This window comes from Falco punctatus, assembly GCF_963210335.1.
Source record: "Falco punctatus genome assembly, chromosome: 6".
In the NCBI taxonomy this organism is placed as follows: Eukaryota; Metazoa; Chordata; class Aves; order Falconiformes; family Falconidae; genus Falco; species Falco punctatus.
This window is the reverse complement of record NC_137585.1, coordinates 3,185,277-3,206,870: the sequence shown is the minus strand read 5'-3', so window position 1 is coordinate 3,206,870 and position 21,594 is coordinate 3,185,277. Positions and strand designations below refer to the sequence as shown.

Sequence of the window (21,594 nt, the reverse complement as noted above, 5' to 3'; positions counted from 1 at the left end):
GCTCATCAGCTTTTCCGCCCTCGCTCCGAGAGACCTTGCGCTTGGCAGAGCATTGCCAGAAGGCTTGGTGCTTGTCAGAGGAGGTCTGGATCCTGCTCCCAAGAGCTGCTCATCGAGCAGGCTGGAAGCCCGCAGTTACACTGCATCCACTGAGGCAGGAGGGGACCTCTGGGAATCATCTGGTCCAACCACTCTGCCCAAGTGAGGTCAGCTGGAGCGGGCTACCCAGGACCATCTCCATCTCCAAGGATGGAGACTCCACAATATCTCTGGGCAGCCTGTTCCAGCACTTTACAACTTTCACAGAAAAAAACCCTCACATTCTTTTTTCTGATGTTTAAATAGAATTGCCTGTGTTTCAGTTTGTGCCCATTGTCCTGGTCCTGTCAGTGGACACCACTAAGAAGAGCCCAGCTCCCCCTTCCCACCTGCACCCCCATCAGTATTTACAGACATCGATGAGGTCCCGCGAACCCTCTCCTGCACAGATGTGCTCTTTCTTCAGCTTCACCTCTTCCTCCCTTTCTCACCTCATTTCCTTGAGCCCACACATCCCTCCACACATCAAACTGAGTAAACAACTGTTTCCTCTCCCTGTAACAATGGGAGGATTTTTCCCACTAACGCCGTGGCCAGGCACACCAGGCTGCTGCTGGAGGACACGGGAAGCAGAAGAGCCGCGCCTCACCACAAAAGGCTTCCTCCAAACATCTCTGCATCCTCCTCCTCACTTGCAGCAAAGCCCAGCTTCCTCCTCCAACAGCAGAGGAGGACAGCCTCCCCTGGGGACCACCAGCTGCCACGAGGCCATCTGGATGGCCAGAGCCCGGCTTCATCCCTCCTAGGGGCAGAAATCCTCAACGAGAGCAGGTGTGTGTGCTCTAAGGAGAGGACAACCGCACGAACGACCGATCCCAGCACCCACAGGGAGGAGGATGAGGGCAGCAGCCACCTCGCCTCCACGTGTGCCCTCTGGGTGGCTGCCACCCGTGGCACACTCTTTGCAGGAGGGCTTCTGCGCCCTGCAACGTCCCCTGCTGTCCTTGGAGGCACAGGGGACTCGCCTGGGGATGCACAGCCGCCAAGGGCTTGGAGGATGAGCTGTGCAGGTGAGCCCAAACATTTGGGGAAAGAAGCAGGAAAAGAAGTGCTTTGTCTGCCACGGCTGCTGTTGTTAAACTCTGAAAATGTGCCTGTCTCCAGCCAGGTGGTGGGACAGGGGTGGCAGCGTACCTGCGGGACAAAGATGAAGCAGTTGATTGTGGTTGTACACACGAAGATGCCTCCAGAAGTGAAACCAAAGAGCAAGTTGTGCCAAGCGCGGAAGAAACGGTGAACTAAGCAGACAGTGCCGGCAGCCAGGAAAACGAGGTTGACCCCGACGATGAGCGTCAAGGACTGGTTGACTGGTGGGGAGCTGACGTTGTCGGTCAGACCAGCCAGGTAGGTCCCATACAGCAGGAGGATGCTCTGGAAGCAGAAAAAAGAGGTTTCCAGAGTGTGGAAAATTACAGCCTGATGGTGTCAACCCCCACCTCGTACCGAGCCCGGTGAGCTCAGATACACTCAGCACAATCCTAATTAATGCTCTTTGATCTATAATGCAGACCTTCAGCGTGCGGTGGTGACGCTGCAGCGAACGCCCGGCATGCTGCTGCTGCGGGTCACACGTGGGGCTGGGGAGGGAGGGCAGGAGCGGAGGCGCTGGCTGGCCCCCGGGGTCCCAAGCGAGGGGCATGGGGGGCTGAGGGCCAGGTCGGCAGGCAATGCCACAGAGCAGGGCACAGCCGGGAGAGGCAGTAAAGAAGGGAAACCCTCCCCTTGGGCAGCACGGAGCAGCAAAGGTGGACAGAGGAGAGACGGAGGTCCCTGCGGAGACATGGTGGTGGGGTGCCGTCAAGGAGCAACGATGCACCTCAGAAGGAGATTCAGAAGGAAAAAGCAAGGCAGAAGAAGTGGATGTTCAGACTGGCAGGAAGAGGATGTATTTGGTGCATCTTTAAATGGAAATGCAGGAAAATACTGGGTGCAATCCTTCTCCCTTCCCTTCACCATTTCGTGCCTGGCTCGCAGTGGTGAAGGTGGCTGCAGAAGTGCCCCGTACACAGAGGCCCTCGCTCTGCCGGAGCACGTCGGTTGTTGCAGAGCAGGCTCCCTCACCGTGCTGCCCCTCAAGCATCTCATGTGAGCATCTTTCCCTCATGCTCAGGACTAAACTACCTGGCAGGCCAAATCCCCCCTCCCCCAGGGAACACTGGCAGGAAACACCGTGTATTTATATATACGGTGTTTATACATATACTGTATTTATATGCGTCTGCAGCACAGTGCACGGTCTGCCTTCAGGATCATTTGGAAATACCATCAAACAAAATCCCTGCCCCTGCAAGGACGCAGAACACATGGGACATGACTCCTACATTACTCCTGTGCTACCCAGTAAACACAACCGTTGGCCTTTTACTGAAGGACATTAAATTGTTATTTGGGCATCAAGAAGCGCTTTGTGACCTGAGATGCAGATGTTATGCAGAGCCTTCTGGACCCCTCTGGGCTGTGGGTGCTTGATGGCCATGACAGCCATTGCCAGGGTTAGGGTCTGGAGGGACACTTACAGGCAAGGGAGATTCATACCCACCGTCTTTGGTGGGATGTCTCTCTTTGGTGAGACTCACAACTTCAGAGCACCAGGAATTCTCAAGGTGGGTTGGAACAGTGAGACTGGCCTCACTGGGAACAAGGCTGATGCCTTACCCTGCTTCGTAGGATCCACACTGGATCGTAACCACATTCACCACAGGGCGCCTCCAAAGACATGGCCCAAAGGCAAGCCAGCACCTGATCGCTGAGCAAGACACCAGCACCCAAGTCCCATTGGAAATTCATACAGCCTGTCTGGGATGCAGACAACAGCACTGCCATCCGCTGAACTGGGACTCCCAGCAAGCACAGGACTACGCTTCTGTTTGTTTGTTTCAATCTTGAGCAGAGGGCTTTGCTCCTAATTCCAGGCGTGTCCTTGGCAAGTCATTTCTGTTCATCGCTCTGTGCCAGTACAAGCAGGGTAATACACTGAGTGGCTTCACAACGGGCTGAGCACATTAATGCCGTGGAAGCTAAGAAGGGCTACGTACATGCAGAGATAGAGCCTACTCTCACATTAGCGTAAATCCAGATTAACTCCAGAGAAACCACTAAAGAAATAACTCCATGACTCCGCGCAGGTAGACAGGATCAGGGTCAGGTTCAACATGACGCTAACAGAGGGACCTGGGACTCGCAGTGGGGGTGGTTTACTCCAAGAAGCAGTTTGTAGGAGCTGTAGGCAAAAGCATTACCCGTCTAAACCCTACCACAAACCACAGACAAAATCAGAGGTGGGAGATGCAGCGCTGAACGTCCGCAATCCCTAGCACCAAATGACTTTTAAGGACAGACTAATGTCTTCAAAATGAAGTGTAGGGGGGAGACAGGCTTCGCCTTGTCATGGGGTCTCCTTCTGCTCTTTTTCCTATGGTTTTGGGTAGATGGTCAATGAGTACCATGTTACAGCGAGTCAGAAAGGAGCTGCCTGTACTGCAGGCAGAGATGGAGCCATTCCCAAAGAAAATCTGTGATCTCACAAGCTTCATCAACATCACCTTTCTGAAACGCATCCAGCCTCTGTCAACCCAGAGACACATGAGACCACAGATAATTACAGCAATAATTACACCTACATAGTTACATCAGTATAACTAACTCTTCTGGAATAAGAACGGCCATGTGCAAAGCCACACCAGTGAAAGTGTACCTCAGTGGTATAATTAAGCTGATACACATCCTGTAAAGGTAGGCACCAAGCACTTGTCATCAGCACCTCCTTGATTTGGAGTCAGAGGGCTCGGTGGCTGAGCCACGTAGCGCATCGCTGCGGGGGATGGTCATCTGAGGCTTTAAGGAAAAAGCGTGCTTTAGAAAACAGCAAGGCAACAGCTTTAAGAAGGGAGACAGATGAGGGGTGGGGGTTGCAGGGAGAGAACTAGAGCGGCAGCATGTGCACGATGTACGTAGAAGACATGTTAAGGCAGAGGGAAAGTGGTTAATGGGGCTTCTACAAGGGAATGGAAGAAAACATCGAGATGGGAAGGACTGGAGATGGGAGAGCTTCTGAGATGAACAGGAGTCGCTGGAACCTGCAGTAGGCACGTAGCTTGGGAGGGCAGCGGAACTACAAATGCTGCTGCACACTTTAGGCTGTGGGACCGGGAGGAGGCGAGATACAAGGCAGGAATCAATAGAGAGGTTACGTACCTTAAACCCCAAAATGAGAACGAGCCAAAGGTCGGAATAAAGAGACGCGCAGGACTGCACCCGGCTCACTGAGCACGTCATGCCCCTCTCTGTCGCCTAGGAGGCAAGGGGAAGGCAGAAATGAGGGCTGGCACCCGGCGCAGAGCGATGGGCAGGCAGGCGTAGGCATCTGTGCCTGTCTCCTCGAAATTCCTAAAAGGAAAGGCCAAAGCAGGCGCTGCCAGCGGCAGGGGGTTAAAGCCAGGAAGACTCTGGCGCTCTGCTGCCAGCAGGGCTGGCTGCACCTTTCTCTAAAGCACCTGCAGATGCCCTGAACCCCTCCTGTGCCACCCAGGTGACCTGCACAGACCTGGAGACATTGCAGCGGGCCCTCATCTCTGCAACAGATCAGACATAAACCCAACACAGAGTGCCCGGAAGACTTTCTGGCTTGTTTTTCTTTCTTTCTTTCTTTCTTTTTTTTTTTTTCTAAACAGCACCTCCAAATACCCGACCATCCACCAACTTTGTCCACAGAGATCAGACAGGACATGGCGCCACCCTCCACCACCCCTCCTCATCCCTTTACCCGCAGCGAGACGCTGAGGCTTCGGAAGCACTGGACTGGATCAGAGAATACCCACGTCAAGAGCAACATCGCGTCCGCCAGCACCAGCGCTGCCACCATTGCCAGCAGCTGGAGGTCTTTGATAATCTGCAAACACACAAGCAGAAAGCGTTACCATGGGGGGCAAACAGACACTGACAATCTCCATCCCCTTGGGTCTGTTTCTGGTTCTTTCTTCCGAGGGACGTGTGCAATCTAACAGTTCCCCGAGAGCAGAGCCCAGTGGCTCACCTACATCCGAGTCAGCCACAGGGTCTCTGTCTCCAGCTCCCAAACTCTTAGATACCTAATCAGGCCGGGTATAAACCCTCCCTGATGGTGTGGCTAGCTGCTATGACAAAACCCAGCTCTTCCAAAACAAGAGCATCGGTCCTTATGCCCATATCACAAGCAGAGAGAAAAAGGCTGGGGGAAAAAAGGTGGAGGATTATCATTTTGCAGGTAACACAGACCCTGGTGCCTCAGGAACAGGAGTCCTCGTTGGTACCCAGTTCCCCTGCAAACCTTCTCACCTCACCTTTCATCATCTGAAACCTACTTTTTTTTTGCCACTGGCAAGTGGCTACTGCAAGATGCAAGTGCGCCGTTACATGCACAGTCATATAGGTGGCTCCCATTTCCCTCCCAGCTGCCGTATCCCCTTCCTCCAGTGCAGCACAGGACCACCCAGCACTCTGTCCCTCCCTTCAAGAGGAGGTGAGATGCACCTGGGGGTGGCCCTACATCAGATGCCTTTGAGGATACCTGGTTTGTTTTCATCCTGCAAAAATAATCAGCCCAGACCCGGACACAAACACCAGTGCGTAGCGTAATGAAGGCACGTGGCTGATGTAAAACAGAACCAGACCTTCCGTGGTGATGGGGTGGGACTCCACCGGGGGACAGGCAGCCTGGCAGGGCACCCATTTGCCTGCAGAGTGGAAAAGCTCCTGCCTCATTGTGCAGGAATAAAAGAGGAGCCCATGCCCAGCTAGGTGTGAAACCAGACCTGTGACTGCGGCACCCATCCTTGTCACACGCTGGTTTCATTTGATGCCCTGCACCAGTTTGGGACTTGCTGGTGTTCGCCCCCCTTGGGCTGTTTGCCCCCCACCCCGGGTGCTGTGTACTCACCACCCGTTTGTCCGGCACCCGCTGGGTGAACACCTTGTAGAGCCGCCAGCTTTTCCCCAGGATGGGGCCAAACACCAGGGAGGTCCCCACGCACAGCAGGCAGAGCCGCACCTGCCGGGGGGCACAGTGAGGGGGCTGAAGGGGACCCCGTGGGGCTGCTGGGGACACCCCGCACCCTCCCACCCAGGGATGCAACAGAGAGGTGGGATGTGCCTACCGGCTTCTGGAGGGTCATATCGGATACTAGAAAGCTGACCACAGGGTGAAGTAAATCAAAAGGTGCGTATTCCTCGGCGGGCACCTGCTGCCTGGCTTTGCCCCCGCACCCCGAGAAGCTCTCATCAGAGGAACAGGCAGGGAGAGCCAGGCAGCTGGTGAGCGGCAGGGGCACGGAGGGTCCCAGCATCAATAAACCACTGGCAGGCACCTCCGTTAATTATCCTCAGGCCAGCGGCTGAGCAGGAGGTGGGGTACGGGGGTCCCTCCCACATCCCACCCTCCCCCCTGGGTGCACACCCAGCCCCCCGTCCGGCAGGGTGCCTGCCCCAGGTCAGGACACAGGGGCTCATCACACAGCTCAGCGTTTTGACGACAACCTCCTTAGCAGCCAAAAAACTCACCCGCAACCTCGCGGCACCCGTGCAGAGAATCCCACCTCCCTTCGGGCCCCCCTCTCCCCATCGCACTCCCAGAGCCCAGCAGCCTGCCTGCCGGGGGAGCTGCCCTCCCTGCTGGGGACCTGCCTGGCATCCCCCAGCGCCGCTGTGGTTTGCAAAGGCTGCTCAGGCGGAAAGCATCTGGTTGTGTTTTGTGTCTGTGGAAACCACAGCCCGGCCGAATGCGCCCAGCAGCGAGGTGGTGACAAGCTGCAGCTCAGAGAGGGCACGTACAAACATGCGTGTGCGTGTGTGAAGGCATCTGTCCCAGCAAACCTCCCGCTCACCTGAATAAGCTTTTCCACCGAGTCTCCAGATGGCAGGCTCTGCTCCTGAATCCCAAAGAGGTAAGCGCTAGTGTAAGTCAAGCCGCTGCCCAGCAGGGTCACAACATTCAGATTGGGGCTGGACATCTTCACGATCCTCCAGGAAACAAAGCAGGGAAGGCAGTGACAGTTACTGAGTGCCATGACCCGGCAGCACAGCGGCAAGGTCCCCTTACAGGGAGGATGATGGCCATGAGGGATGCTCACACACTGCCCTCACAGCTCCTCCGAAAGCTCAGCCATTGCTCCGTGGTGTATAGCGAGTCCCCTCCACAGTGCGCACCCCATCCCCTACCCTCCATTGCCAGAGAGCTTCACTATCCATAAAGCATTTGTTCTGCCCTACCCTGGCACTCCTGTGGGACAGCAAGATCCCCTCTCCCCAAAACGGATGGGTACCAGGCCTGCCCCATGGCACCTCTACCCCCTGCGTGGGAGCTGCAGCACAGAAAAGCATCCTTGTGGCAGCTTCAGCCAACACCTTTATGGACAAGACGGTGGGAAGGGACGGGCTTTCTGCAGCAAAGCATCCAGGGTCACCGCAGCCAGGTCTCTCTGCTCCCGGTGCCCGTGCCAGGCACACGAAGCTGTGTGGTGGTGCCAGCACGTGCTGCAGCCACGGGCCCCCGCAGCGGCACAGAGCTGGGGCAGCGATGCCCCCGGCCGCACAGCTGGCATGCAGCACAGCACCCAGCTCAGCCCCCCAGGTCCAAGGCCAACATCTTCCTCCACTGTCTTCTGCTGTAAAGGGGTAGAAGTGGAAAACCTCACCAAGGCAGCCGGAGGCGACTGTCCCAGCTTTGGGTACGGCAGCTACAAACACCTTCAGGAAAAGGCTCTTCCCACTGCTCCTGCCTTTGAGGAGACACCCCCACCCTCAGCACAGTCTCAACTTCAGGAAGCTGCCAACAACGTTCAGGTTACAGCTTCCCTCTGTAATTTCACCCCATCACTCATAATCCTGTAACTGTACTCAGGGAGGGGAGAATCGACCCGCCGATCTCTCCCGACCTCTCACCCTTCTCCAGCAAGCCCATCAAGCAAAAGCTGTAGCTCCTGTGGTGCCCCTGCGTAGCTCCGTCCCTTCGATCTGCTGCAAAGTCATTGCATTTCTCTACCCTTGAGCTCCTTCCTGGCTTGCTGCCTCGCAGACGCAGAACCTGGGATTCAACCTGGCTCTCTCCCTCCCTGCCTTCCTCGCCATGCCTCAGCCCCTGCGGAAAGGCAGTCATCAGCTCGCCCTCTCCGCTGCCCTCTGAAAGAGGTCTCCTTTGCCCTCCCAGGTTCTGCAGGCAGACCGATATCTATGTGCTGTAGTGCAAATAAGTAACACATATTCATTACAGCTTGCTCCGAGAATGTCTTCAGGGACCTAAGTAAGCCGGTGATCGATGAAGGTGACCACCAAACTTTGCTACAGTAAACGGAGTACTTGAGACCAGGCTGCAGGTCGTGCAGCTTCTGCAGCGCAGCAGGCACAGGGCTCGCTGGGAACCCTTCCAGGCAGCACCCTCCTGCTGCACGGTGGCTCTAAGAACCATTAAGTTTCTTAACACAACCAGAGCACTAAAAGAGCAGCAGCCCGGGCTGCACGCAGCTGCACATCTCTGTGCGAAACAACAGCACACGGAGCACAGAGGCTTTGCCAGGTGAAGCCTGGGAAGGGGACGTATCTCTGGGTGGGGAAGCAGCTGAGAGACCATGGGACCGATGAAGCTGGGCAGCAGGTGGCAAAGGGCCAGGTGAGGCAGCCAGAATTGCTGAGGAAGGCAAAGAGCTGGCTGAGACAGTTTGAGCTACGAGGAATCGATGAGGCTTCTGCTTGATTTATGCCGCATTCAGGGGAGCTGGACCTTTTACATCCTTTGTGCAGACTGAACAGCACCAAGGGAAGCTGGCACATCACCGCCAGCTTCTCTCACCCATGGAGATCGTGTTCACCACCAACACCGACAACCACCAAGATCAAGAATGGTTAGCAATACCTTAAAACGGCAAGTGGCCCAACAGCAGGAAGGATCTGTGTGCACTGTGGAGAGCATGACGGCTTGGCTCTTGGAGGTATGCTGCTCAGAGTGATGCTCTCAAGACTGGAGTGGAAACCAGGTCTCTTTCTGCTCACTCCCGTTTATGGTTTTATTAAATAGCACCTTTGGGATAAGACTATGCACTGCTGCCTGTGCCATGCCGGAGGGCATCCTGTGCTCTGTCTTGTCCACAGCTCCCAGCCTTGGGGAGGGAGGGAGCGGTCCAAGCAGAACTGTCTCCACCAGCGATCAATACTGGGTGTGACGGAGAAAGCTGCAACATCCCTGGCATTGCCCTTGCTTGCCCCATGCTGCTCATGCAGGCTCGTACCCCCCTGGCCCTCAGCTGGCCATCAGCTCAGAGCCTGGTCCTGGAGGAGCCCGACCCCGCGGCTCCAGCTCGGGCAGCTCTCACGGCAGAGGAGGGAAGCCCTTACCTGTTTTTCCTGAAGCGAATTGTGAAGACAAGAAAGAAGAGCGCTAGCAGGACTCCTCCGGTCAGGAACGTCCACACAACTCCCAGGAGAGCAACAGAGAAGGACGGATAGCTCTTCCCACTGCGCTCAGAAGATGTCTGCGGGAGGCAAAAGGGGTGAGGAGGAAGAGGGCACTGCTGTGGCTCCCAGCGAAGGGGGTCCCTACTCCGGCACCATCACTCCCATGGGTGCTCCGGCTCACATCTCCCAAACCCTCCTCATGAGAAACGCTCCGGCGTAGCGAGGGACACACACTGCCACTTGCTGAGCACACAGGAGGGGGCAGCCCAGGAGCCCTCTTCTTATGGCCAAGTAGCCAAATACATAAGGAACCCACACAAGTGACTCAAACGCCAGGCAGCCCTGGCTGTGGGAGAGGGGAAAACGGGTGACAGTTCCCCACTGTCCTCGGGAAAGAAACCTCTGGAGGTACCTCACGGTACCCCAGCTTGTAGCACGTGTCTTTGGCAGGCCGGGTAGGGCATCCTTGGCTCCCACCCTTGCCCTCCATGCAGCAGATAACCAGCCAGCCGGCTGACGTGGCCGGGAGCCAGCGGCAGAGCCGCCAGCCAGCACAGAAAACACAGAGCAGGGAGTGGGACAGCGTTTTTCGGATGCGTTAGGCAGTGACACATCCAGCTGGGCTCCACCCGTCTCCCAGCTGGCTGGAAACTAACCTGGTCCTAGGGAGACATCAGCTGAGAAGTGGCTTTTGAGGGACACTCCCAAAGCGGGTATGATGGAGGCACCTCTCCCCTTGCACACAAGCGACCTTATGGTTTTAAATCTCCATTTAAAAATATTTTCTGCTATCTCCCTGTTAGCATAGGATGGATAAAATGATCCTACTTGAAACAAGAAACCTGTTTCCGCTGCGGATCTAAAACACCCCAGCACGTTTAACAGGGTGTGCATGCGTGGGTTTGTTCACACGTACTATGTGTGCATGTTACCGACTTTTTTTTTTTCCCTCTTTAAAAAAAGCATTAGTTTTACTTAACTGCTAGCGCATCCCCTTAAGGGGAAGGACAGGGCCTGAGCTGGGCTCATACACCTCACTAACTTCTCTGGTGCCAAGTCCTTTCTCAGGTGTTCCAGTTCACCTGCACGGAATATCTACAGCAGAAGAGGATTTTTTCTGACAGCTGTCATTGCCCCCAACTCCCAATTCTTCCTCCAGGGTCTGAGCTGTTCCTGCTTCCAGCCTGGCTAGAAGGGAACCTGCAGGGAGAAGGCAGGCAGCGCTTTGGAGCCGATGCCTTGTCTCCCTCTCCCCCAGCTGGGCTCCCTCTCCTCTGGGCCGGCAAGAACAAGGCACAGCTTGGAGAGTTACAGCCAACGTGTAATTCTTAAAACAAAAATATGTCACTGCCACGCCAGCACAGCTGATCCGCGGGCTCCTGGCAGCTCACATGCGGGTGCCACGCTGCTCGCAGGGCTGCTGGGTCGGGCAAAGCCCTGGCTGGGGGAGGCAGCCAGCGAGCCGGCGCTGCTGCTGCGTTCCGCTGGGATCCTCCGCTGGGATCCTCCGCTGGGATCCAGCTGCGCCCACAGCCCAGCCCCACTTCACAGCAGCATGGAGGGATCCCTGGGGAGATATTCATCTCCCTCCTGCAAACTGCTCCCCTCCCTCCTCTTCCCTCTCCTCATCCCCTGGGGGGTCTTTTGGCTCTCTGGGAAATGGAGACCCCATCGGAGAGTGGAGATGGGCGGCCAGGTCAGTCCCCCTCCCCTTACACCAGGACTCACTGTGCGAGCCCCCATCCTTTGGCACAGGGCAGGGACATCGTCCCACCTGCCTGGTGGGGCTGCTGGGGCCAGCCCGAGGCTGTAACGCCGCCCTAGTTCTGTGTCCTGCCTGGTCGAGCCCCAGGGAAACACCCGGCTTTTGCCAGCAAGGTGAGCAGGGCGCGCTCAGCACCCCGGGGCTCCCCACGCCACTCGCAGCTGCACCCACCAGCAGCACCGCTCCGCCCCAGGTTGCTGCTGCATCCTCCTCCCATCACCCAGGGATCAGTAACACCCCCCCAGCCTCCCCCTTTCCTTCCCCAACACCCTCGCCCCAACCCCGACCGCTGTTTCCCTGGGTGTTGATGCTACGTGAAGTTGATGGAGCGCTTCGTTTGCTGCTGAGAGGAGTAAATCCTGGCCCTAGCAGGAGGAATATTAATTGTGAGGCAGCTGCCAGAGCCAGAGAAGCCAAGCAGCTTACGGTCTTCTAATTAAAGGCCCGTGGTCGTGCAGGACGTGGCGCGGAGCGGAGCGGGCCAGGTCTCGCTGGTCCATCCAGCAGTGTCACACAGAGCCAACTGCACCTCAGTGCATCCCGGTGTCATTTCTACTGGCTCAGTGCAGGGGGGAGGATGGGGGGAGCGGTACCTTTTATTACAGATGAAAACTTTTAATTAAATCCTGCTCTATTCATATTTGAAAAGCACTTTGAAGTTCCAGGGAATGGGAAAGGTCAAGGACAGAGGAGGCCATCCCAGGCCACTCCTAAGCGGCTGTCACACCAGTCGACACACGGGAGGGCTGTCGTGGTTCCTCACCTTCTGGCTAACTGCTGGGTGTCATCTAGACAGGGCTTGTCTTGGAGGCCATCCCAGGAGGTGACAGCACGTTGCCTGCGGCTGGACCGGGATTGCTCAGCAGCTGTGCCCCCCTCTCCACCCCTCCACCCAAACGCACTTCTACGGAGCAAACCTCAAGCCCCAGCGCGCCCGCCCGCTCCGTACGTACCACGGTGACAGTGCAGAGCTCCTGCAGCACCCGCTGCTGCTGCTCCTGGCTGCCAAAACTGGAGCTGCCATCGCAGAGCTCAGAGCAGTTGAATCCCGGCTCCATAGCACATCCTCAGCCGTCATCCAGCCGTACCTGCGCCCCTGCCAGAAGGATGAGGGTTGGCTTTCTCCAGCAAGAAGTACCCTTTGGCATACACCGTTACCCCCTCCCCCCATCAGCAGGGAGTAGGGAAGGGGTCCGGCAGCCCGCGTCTGAGCTTACCCAAACTGATGCGGTGCACATCCAGAGCCAGGACGGGGAGCACCCACCTCCAGCTCCCTCAGGGTGTCCCCTGCAGCGAGGCGGCTCAGCGTGGGGTGCAGGTCCCTGCGGAGTACGGTGGCATCCCCAGCCCTCCTACGCCACCCTGCAAACCAACACATGCCGGGGTCACAGCAGCCCCTGGCCCCTACACCCCAGCTGCAGAGCTGAAACCAGGTGCTGCGTGGGTCCGAGCCAGAGCACAGCACCCCGGCACCCTGAGCTCGCCGCGGCTTTCCTCCTCCAGCACATCTTCCTGCACCGGTGCAATTTCGGGGTGTACCTGGTCCCCTCCTGGTGCCAGCAGCCACTGCCAGTTTCCTGGCACGTTCCCTTCTCCCAGCAAAAAACCAGCAAGCGAAGGCAACAACAAACAGCAGCAAGTCTTGCCATCACCTAATGGGACCTACACGCAGGCCTGGGCGAGCAGGGGAGGAAGGCACTTGAATTACACACGTACCCAAGTGTTTTGGCTGACTCGGCCCCAGCGGCAGCCTGGCTAGCTGAGGAGCGGGCTGTTTATTAAAGATTTAAAAGCCTGGCACCGCCGTGCTCCCCGTCCCTCCCGGCGCTCCAGCTGCCAGGTATTGTCCCCGCCTGCTGCTCCCACTCCTCTCGCACCACCTTTGCCTCTGTTCCCTCTCTCGTTTCTCTTTTTGGTGGGGATTTTAATAAGCCTCATTACCATTTTAGACATGAGGTCATACTTATCCTCAAGCATCCTTACTCAATTACCATTGTCACCAGTTTTAATTAGCTTCCAGCGCACGACCATAAGCAAGCCTCCCGTCATTAGCAGCTGGGGAGGAAGCGCAATAGCTCACTCCCTATTTGCTCCTAACAACAGGTGGGAGGAAAAAATTTATCCCTGTCATGCTCCTTGGAGCTGCTGCCCAGCTGAGCATCCCCTGCGCTCACCACCCTGTGCCTGGCTGGTGCTCCATCCTTCCCTGCCGCTACTCCTGCCGCTTCAATCCCCTCTTCTCACAAGTCCTTTCTTTGGAAAAATTCCTGTAATTACATGAGCAAAGAATAAGTAAATTAAAACAAAGCATGGTCACCAGGATCTGGTCTGAAACTTGCTGTTCTTCACGGGGGGGGGTAATCAGGATTGAAATGCCAGAAAAGCTGCAGGCATCGTTCTCAGCTCATGTCAACTGATTTTCAGCTTTAGAGAAGTCGCTTACAAGTCCCAGCCCAAAACCATCGGGGTCAGCGGGCTGCTCATCCACAATTAGCAAAGCCGCCTCTGAAGCAACAACTACAACTGTCCTGCTGGCAGGACCCCACCGTACCCGGGGTCTGGACACCATCCTGCGCCAGGACTGCCCCAGCACACCATCAGCCCCTGCGTCCTACAAACACAGCAGCACCCGTTAGCCAGATTCAGGATTTTACGCGTGACAAAGGTATTTTTGAAGAGTGCTGGTGCGAGCCAGCTCCATCAGGCCTCCCTCTCTGTCTCTAGCTTGTAGCAAAATGCGGTGGTGTTTCCCCCACCGCAGGACCACCCTCTGGAGCCCTTCATTGCTTAGGCTGAGCCATCGGGCACAGGGTGCAGCTGCAGGAGGCATGCAGCTGCTGCAGCAAACGCCAGATGTTGCAGCAACGGTAGGGCAGCGGGCAGGAGGAGACCGGCTCCGGGTGAACAGTTCAGGGATAACACCGGTAAATGAGATGGTGCATGGAGTGGCCGCGTGCGGTCCCCGGGGGTGGGGGTAGGAGGGAGGCACTGAACCTCTGATGTCAAGAGGACCTGCAGGTGAGTGCTGCCCAGCCTCCCAAAGGGCTCCACTCCTCCCCACGCCCCCTGCTGTGTTTAAGGACAAAGGGGGGTCTCCCTATACCCCCTGTAACCTCCTGCCATGGCAGAGGAGGGGGCCCACCTACCAGGTGGACCACTACCAAGGCTGGCACGAGGCCAGCAGGCACATCCCTCCCATGGCTCGCAAATGGGAGATGTTTCCACAAGGAGCATCAGTTCAGCCCGCTGTCCCTGCAGGATGTCACCCCTCGGCAGAAGGCAGGAGCCCCCTGGGGTCTCCCCAGCCCCCACCCCACTACTCTGCAAACGGCTCCCATGCAAAATTAATAACAAGCTGAGGCCAATTAGAGCTCATTAGTATGCAACAAAGCAAGCTCCAGTGTGGTTGTCGCCGAAAGGCAACAGGCATTTCCAGCCCAGCTCCTTCCTCTTGTGAGAGCTGGTAGGAACGCCATGGCCTGGAGAGCATCCGAGGGGGACCAGTGCTGCGGGGGTCACTGCCCTGAAGGGTGAGGCTGGCCAGCGGCTGGAGGGACAGACAGCACCACAGGTAAGAAAACACATCTTTCAAATGTGAGGGTCTCCTGAGGGCAGAGACTTGTGGGGTCTGGCAGGAGGTGGTTTCTGTTGGGTTTTTTTCAAGGCCAAAATGCCCAGCAGTTCTGGCGGATCACTCCTGGAGCAGAATCACAGAAGGTCTGGGTTGGAAGGGACTTTCAAGGATCACGTAGCCCAACCCCCACCACAGGCAGGGACACCTTCCACTAGGGCAGGTTGCTCCAAGCCCCGTCCAACCTGGCCTTGAGCACTGCCAGGGATGGGGCATCCACAGCTGCTCTGGGCAGCCTGTGCCAGCACCTCACCACCCTCACCATAAAAATGTCTTCCTTATGTCCAGTGCACGTCTACCCTTCTTCAGTTTAAAACTGTTGCCTCTTCTGTCACTCCAGGCCTTGGGAAAAAGCCTTTCTCCATATTTCTTACAAGCCCCTTTACGTATTGAAAGGCCACAGTAAGGTCTCCCCGGAGCCTTCCCTTCCCCAGGCTGAACAGCCCCAGCTCTCCCAGCCTGTCCCCACAGCAGAGGGGCTCCTGCCCCTGGTCACCTTCACGGCCTCCTCTGGACCTGCTCCAACAGCTCCATCTCTCTCCTGTGCTGAGGACCCCACAGCTGGAGGCGGCGCTGCAGGGGGGGGTCTCACCAAAGCGGAGCAGAGGGGCAGAGTCCCCTCCCTTGCCCCACTGGCCACGCTGCTGGCCACGCAGCCCAGGGCACAGTTGGCTCTCTGGGCTGGGAGTGCACATTGCCGGCTCACATCCAGTTTCTCATCCACTGGTCTCCCCAAGACCTTCGGCACAGGGCTGCTCTCCATCCCTTCATCACCAACGAGGAGTTAGCTCTCATTTTCTGTTTGTCACTCCAGAAACACTAGGCTCCTGTTTGGGTGATCACAGAAGAAAATTCAGCTCCCAGAAAGAGGAAGGGACAGGCTGAGGACATTCATGGCTCCTTGTGCTCCCGTCAGCCTGAACATCACAGAGGGAAAAGGGAAGCTGGAGAGTGATGCGACCATCAGTGGAATTTACTGTCATTTGATTTTCAAACAACAGACACGAGGGACCACCACGAGAGCGGCTCCGACAGCCCGCACACCCCGTGGAAGCAGTTGCGGTGTCAGGTGAAGCAAAGCCCTTGCTCAGCCCCTCGGCTCTGCTCGCCTCGCTGCCCTCCGGCCGGGGCACAGCGCCTGGGTGTTTGGCCATGGCTGAGCACCGGTGTGTGCCAGGATGTGACCCCATGAGCCTGAAGCTGATAGGAAACAAGTGACCAGACCACATGAAAAATATCAGCACCATCATCGTCTAAACTAAAAACAGACGTGCTGACTGTTAAATATAATAAGCAATTTGTGGTCATTGCATCCGTTGGACTTCAGGGCTGGAAAATCTGTTTCTTTAGGTCCTTCCAGACCCAAGACTACAATGCTGAGAAACTGTAAATTAACACAGAAATATCCCTCAAAAAAAGATGATGTTGTCGAAATGTACATCTTGACTCTTTCAAAGTTTCTTCTTCCCTTCAAAACCCTTCTTTTGAAAAAGCAGAGGGGAAAAAAAAAAAAAAAAAACAAACCCAAACCTTAAAGAAGCTGAAAAATTGATGCAGCACCTATGGGCCCAGAGCAGGCAGAATGAACATTTCACCCCAACCGCTTCCTTTTGATCTAGCATTGAAAAAGAGACTTCTTCCCAAAGAACAAGGTGATGTCACGGCTTGGTGAATCAAAAGCTGGAAAAGTGAAGACGTCAAAGTGCAGATGACAGAACAACCGCACTCAGAAATGTGCCAGTTCTCATGAGCCCTGCAATCCTGCCCGGTCCAATCGGCCCCAGCAGAGAGATGGTACATGTACACCGCTGCAAGGGAAGAGCAGAACACATCTGGAGAAGCACATCTGTTGGCAAAAACCTCTTGAGCAGACAGCTGTGTGTCCAGCTGTGACCTACGGCTTTGCTGCGTGCCAGAGAACACCAGCCCGGTGAGCCAGAAGCGATGTGCAGAGCGCAGAGCCACTCCTGCCTCCTCGGGGCAGCAGCACAAGGATCTTGGCTCACCCATGGTGGGTCTGGGCTGCTGCTACCACTGCTGGTGGGAGATGGAGGTCTGCTGGTGGGGACCAGCCCCAGTGAGCCAAGACGCTGGGCCACACGCTGCAAACGGCAAGTCATCCGGATAACTGTTCCAGCGAGATGAACAACGTGAGATGGGGCTTTGCAATTCAAAAAATGCTGGCACTTCTGAGGCACGCTCCTGTTTTTCCCTTCTGCTCTTCTTGTCCAACAAGATCCCTTCTTGTCTGACCTGAGAAACCTGCAATATCGCCAACCCCACGGCAATCAAAAGAAAAGCTGGTTGCTAGTCTTACTGCAACACCCCCCCGCAACGGAGCCAGGTAAAACTCATGGGTTAAAATGCACAGCGTATCTGAAACTTAGTGTTAATTTATATTTAAAACTTCAGCATCTAAGTTTTCACACTTTCCCTTGCAAACACAGAAGGAAAAAGAAAAAAACCCAAGAATCTCTGCTTATCACTTAATCCTAAAACCTGGGTTACAAAGCCTCCGTCCCTGGGAAGCCTGGGGAGCTGTCACCCTCCTTCCCAGGGACCGCGCCGTGCTCCTGCTCCATCCTGCTCTTGCCCCTGGGATTTCCAGGGCCACCTCCAGGCCTCTGGGGTATCTTCATCCCCGGCAGACAGACAGCTAGCTCACTGCACAGCCACGCACTGGGTCACGTCACAGGGCCCACACGGGGAGATCTGCCCACCCAGGCAGTGTCCCCAGCTGTGGTCCCACTCTGGGACCCACGCCAGGAGCTGCAGGACCTGGCTGCATGCAAGGGCAGGAGATGCAGGACGAAGTGCTTCTGCCTCCCGATGCACAGGGAGCTCACCAGGTGATGCTGAAACCTGGAATTTCATGTTGACTGAAGCTAACTGCAATTTGGAAGCTTCCTACCCATTTTGGATAGTGTCTCCCAAGATCACGAAGGTGACATTTCCTCAACACCACCCTCACCGGTTGCCTAGCGCTGCGTGACTGCCCGCTGTAGGTCCCTCAGCTCGGGAGGATGGCACCAGGCTGGCACATGTAGCATTTTTTTACTTTTTTAAATGCAGGTTAAATACCTGCCATCTCTTTCCCATTCTGTGGTTTATGTTTGAATTTAAAGAAATCTTCATGCAAAGTAAGTCATGACTTTTTTTGAACCACCACACAGTCCTGCAAGGAGCCGACTCACGCATCTCCCACTGGGGAGCTGATAAGGCTTTTAATGCTCTGACGTTAATTGCTATACAATGATAGGCGCATGAGAAATAGAAACGGAATAGACTGGAGATGCTCTAAGGAAGGAAAATTGGAAGGGGATACCGAGAGACCAGGGGAGCATGCCACGGGTGAGACCAACGTGGCCAGAGCTGATGGGGAGGTGACCAACCCCGTGCCACCCAGAGACCCCAGCCCTCCCATCTGTCTGGCGGTAGCAGCTGCTGAGCAGCACGTGGATGGAATGAGTGGAACCCCCCAGGTTTCTGCCTCCCCAAAGCAGCCTGGAGCCCAGGGGCTGGGACCCCACTGCCCGTCATGCCGAGCTCAGCCCCCCTGCACCGGGCGGCTCGGCAGCGCTCCCCGCACAGTGCCCAGCCGCTGCGGGAGAGAGCCAGAAACCCCTTGGAAAGCTCCTTCCATTGGATTGAAATGACACCATCGGTACCCCCAGGTGGAAGCCCACCTTTCTGCAGTGAGCCAGAGAGGCAGCGGGATCTCTGCCACAAGACAGCAGCCTTACCTCTCGGGGCTAAGGCGGGCACAGTTCCCCCGGTGAAGACGGGGCAGGGGACGTGTCCCAAGCACAGCTCGGAGAAGGTGCGGTGCTGCTCCTCAGCCTTCCCACACCCAAACCTCTGCCCTCATGCAGAACGCCCCAGCAGCTGCGCTGCATGAACAGTGAGGCCAAGCAGAGGTTTTTCACCACTTTGGGCAAAACCTTGGGTTTTCATTATTTCTTAATGACTTCCCCAATCATTTAATTTAAGAATGGGAGACCACAGGCGTAGGTGCTGTTCTGTCTCCATGGGGCAAGCTCCCCATTTGTCCCCAAGCCCTGGGCCAGCAGGGTCTAGTCCCAAGCACCAGGCGTGTGGCAGATGACCTGAAAGCGGAGCGGCAGGGGCTGCCCCTCCAGAAACACGTGGCCATTTCCATGCTGAACCACAGGTTCATCAGAAAGAGGCAGAAACAGGGTCTGGCTGCAGGGCCAAACTGCATGGCCACCATGCCCCTGTGCCCACAGAAACACGGCTGCTTCCCAGAGCACACCCAAGAAGAAGAAATGTTGGAGGTGTGCAAAAATCCTCAAGCATCTGCTTCACAGTTTGCCATCCCTGGATCCCTGGTAGCTGATGCAGGGTAAGCAGCGAGCCCTGTCTGCGGGGCTGGTCAGTCCCAGATCACTTCCAAGGATCACTCCTGCATCCCTGCCCTGGGGAGGTTGTCACAGAACTAGGATGCTGCTGTTGCAGCTGTGTGACACACTTGCCCACCAGGATGCTGATTCAAGGCACTGTCACAGTGTCCTGGTGCAGCACTGTCAGGTCTCAGTGCTCAGAGCCCAGGGTCCCTGCCCATCCATGTTGCCTACGTTGCCTGTGTGGTCCTCTCCTGCTTCCATCCATCCATCCACCCACCCACGGACATGACCTCCCTCAAAAACCTGCCTTTTCCCAGGCCATTTCCAGCAAATACCGCTACTTTCTGCTCTGTGCATGTGCCCCAATACGCTGCTCTGAGGCACGGCTGAGCCCTGAGCACGGCTCCAGCATCCCTCACACCCATCAACTCCTCCGGGGCGTTTGCACCGGCCTGACGAACTGCAGCGCACTCAACAGCTTTACGGGCAGGTGTAGCCTGCAATTTTTTCCCTCTTAACTGCACCATCTTTAGAGAGCCCCCATGAATAAGAGGTAAAAAAGCCTGATGATTTAGTATTTTGATTTACAAGAGAGATCTCCTTTGTGGTTGAGGTGTGTATGACTGAGTCGAAAAGCAGAGGCTCGCCCCCACTGAAGCTGTTTGCTGCGGAGCCATCAAACGCAGAGGAGGAAGAGGCCGCAGAGGGAATATTTTCATAAAGTTACACTTCAGATTTTGCCTGTGCCGTCCAGAGCTCTCCCTTGCCAAAGCTGGCAGAAAGCTGCAGCTGCTCCTTCATGCAATCAGACACCGGCCCCTGACAGCCCTGGCACCAGCGCTCCTGCTTTCCCAGGCAGGGCTGGGATGGCCGGGCTGCAAAGCTGGACGACCGCAAGCATGGGGACAGCTGCTAACCCTAACAAGGTCAGCGCCTTTTTCCTTTTTTTTTTTTTTTTCTTTTAAGTCTGGCAGGATTTTGGAAATGAAGCGACACATTGTGCCCCTGAAAGGGGCGCCGGAATGGAGCGCCGCATTGCTCTTTTGCCTTGCTCCTGCTGACAGAGCAGCAGGGAATACCTCCCCCAGGAGACAGATCTGACACCAGGCTCCGAAAGCCGGAGTCCACGGCTCACCCAGCTCCCCTCCCCTGGGCACCGCAGCTGCCAAACTGCACCCATCCATCCCCTGCTCTGGCTTCTTCCTTCGCTGGGCGAAGCAACCACCCCATCAAGGGACAAGGCCGTACCAAGGCTGGCACGGGGTCTGCCAGCCAGGGCTCCCTGCAGACCGGGGTTTGCTCAGGGCTTGTGCAGCTCCAGAACTGGAGCTACTAACGGCGCAAGCACAGGGGTCTGCAACCAGAGAGGCGAACACGATGCCCCGGCACCAGGTGGGTGCGGCAACGTGGCAGATACATCCAGGATGCGTCAGAACCGCCAGCTGCAACTCAATGCTGGCAGCTCCCAGTTACCAGGGATCTGGTTTCCCTGCCCCTCTCGGGCTGCAGAGCACCTGGGGGGCAGCAGAAAATCCAGGTCTGGGGGAGGGCTCCGTGAGCCGCCCTCCCCAAGATGTGCCCGAGCATCTGGGGGTTGCTGGGTGACGCTCACCCCGGTCGTGGAGGAGCAGCAAGAGCAGTGGGCCCTGGAGCGCGTCCCGGGGGTCTCACCCCCAGCAAGCAGGGGCAGGACCGTGGCTCCAGCACCGAAGGGGTGCGTGGGCCCCTCTCCCTCCCTCCCTCCCCAGCAGGTGGTTGCACTGCGGGGTTGGTGGCGACCTTTCTTCTCCCCAGACTGGACTCCACAGCAGATGCAGCTTGCCCAGCAGTGTTGAGAGCAAACCACCCAGCGCCGCAGCTTCGCACCCCTTTCCCGCTGCAAGGCGCACCGGGACAAGTCCACCACCAGTTTTGAGCTGGGGGGTGGGTTCTGGGCACCCCCACGCCGGTGAAAGGCAAACCGGCAGCACTTCACCCCCAAACTGTGACCCCAGCCTGCCCGCCACCGCCGCGGCACGGGGCTGCTGGGGGGCGGACGGTATGTTTTAGGCAGGGCGCTGGCACAAGTCCACCACCACCTCAAGCTGGGGGGTGGGCTCCGGCCACCGCCGAGCCAGCAAACGGCAAACCGGGAGTGCTCCGTGCCCACCCCGCGCCCCCAGCCCCGGCCCCCCGCCACCACCGCTGGGGGGGGTTGGGGTGCTGTCTTCTCCAGACCCCCAGGGCACCGGCACAAGCCCACTGCAAGCTGGGGGGTGGGTTCCGGGCACCACCGAGCCAGAAAAAGTCACACCGGGAGCGCTCCACGCCGACCC

At 56.8% G+C, this 21,594-nt stretch overlaps 1 protein-coding gene across 1 annotated transcript in view; it reads right to left on the bottom strand.

Moving 5' to 3' along the window:
* Positions 1–21,594, bottom strand: part of GPR156 (G protein-coupled receptor 156) — a 60,456-nt gene that overhangs the window by 23,814 nt on the left and 15,048 nt on the right. Inside the window, exons 2-9 of the mRNA XM_080391200.1 lie at positions 12,502–13,551; positions 12,238–12,380; positions 9,460–9,596; positions 6,957–7,092; positions 6,014–6,124; positions 4,862–4,987; positions 4,294–4,389; positions 1,234–1,470 (exon numbers count right to left, since the gene is read on the bottom strand). Of these exons, the coding sequence (XP_080247326.1) occupies positions 1,234–1,470; positions 4,294–4,389; positions 4,862–4,987; positions 6,014–6,124; positions 6,957–7,092; positions 9,460–9,596; positions 12,238–12,342 (948 nt within the window). The 5' untranslated portion in view covers positions 12,343–12,380; positions 12,502–13,551. The remainder of the gene's footprint in view (positions 1–1,233; positions 1,471–4,293; positions 4,390–4,861; positions 4,988–6,013; positions 6,125–6,956; positions 7,093–9,459; positions 9,597–12,237; positions 12,381–12,501; positions 13,552–21,594) is intronic.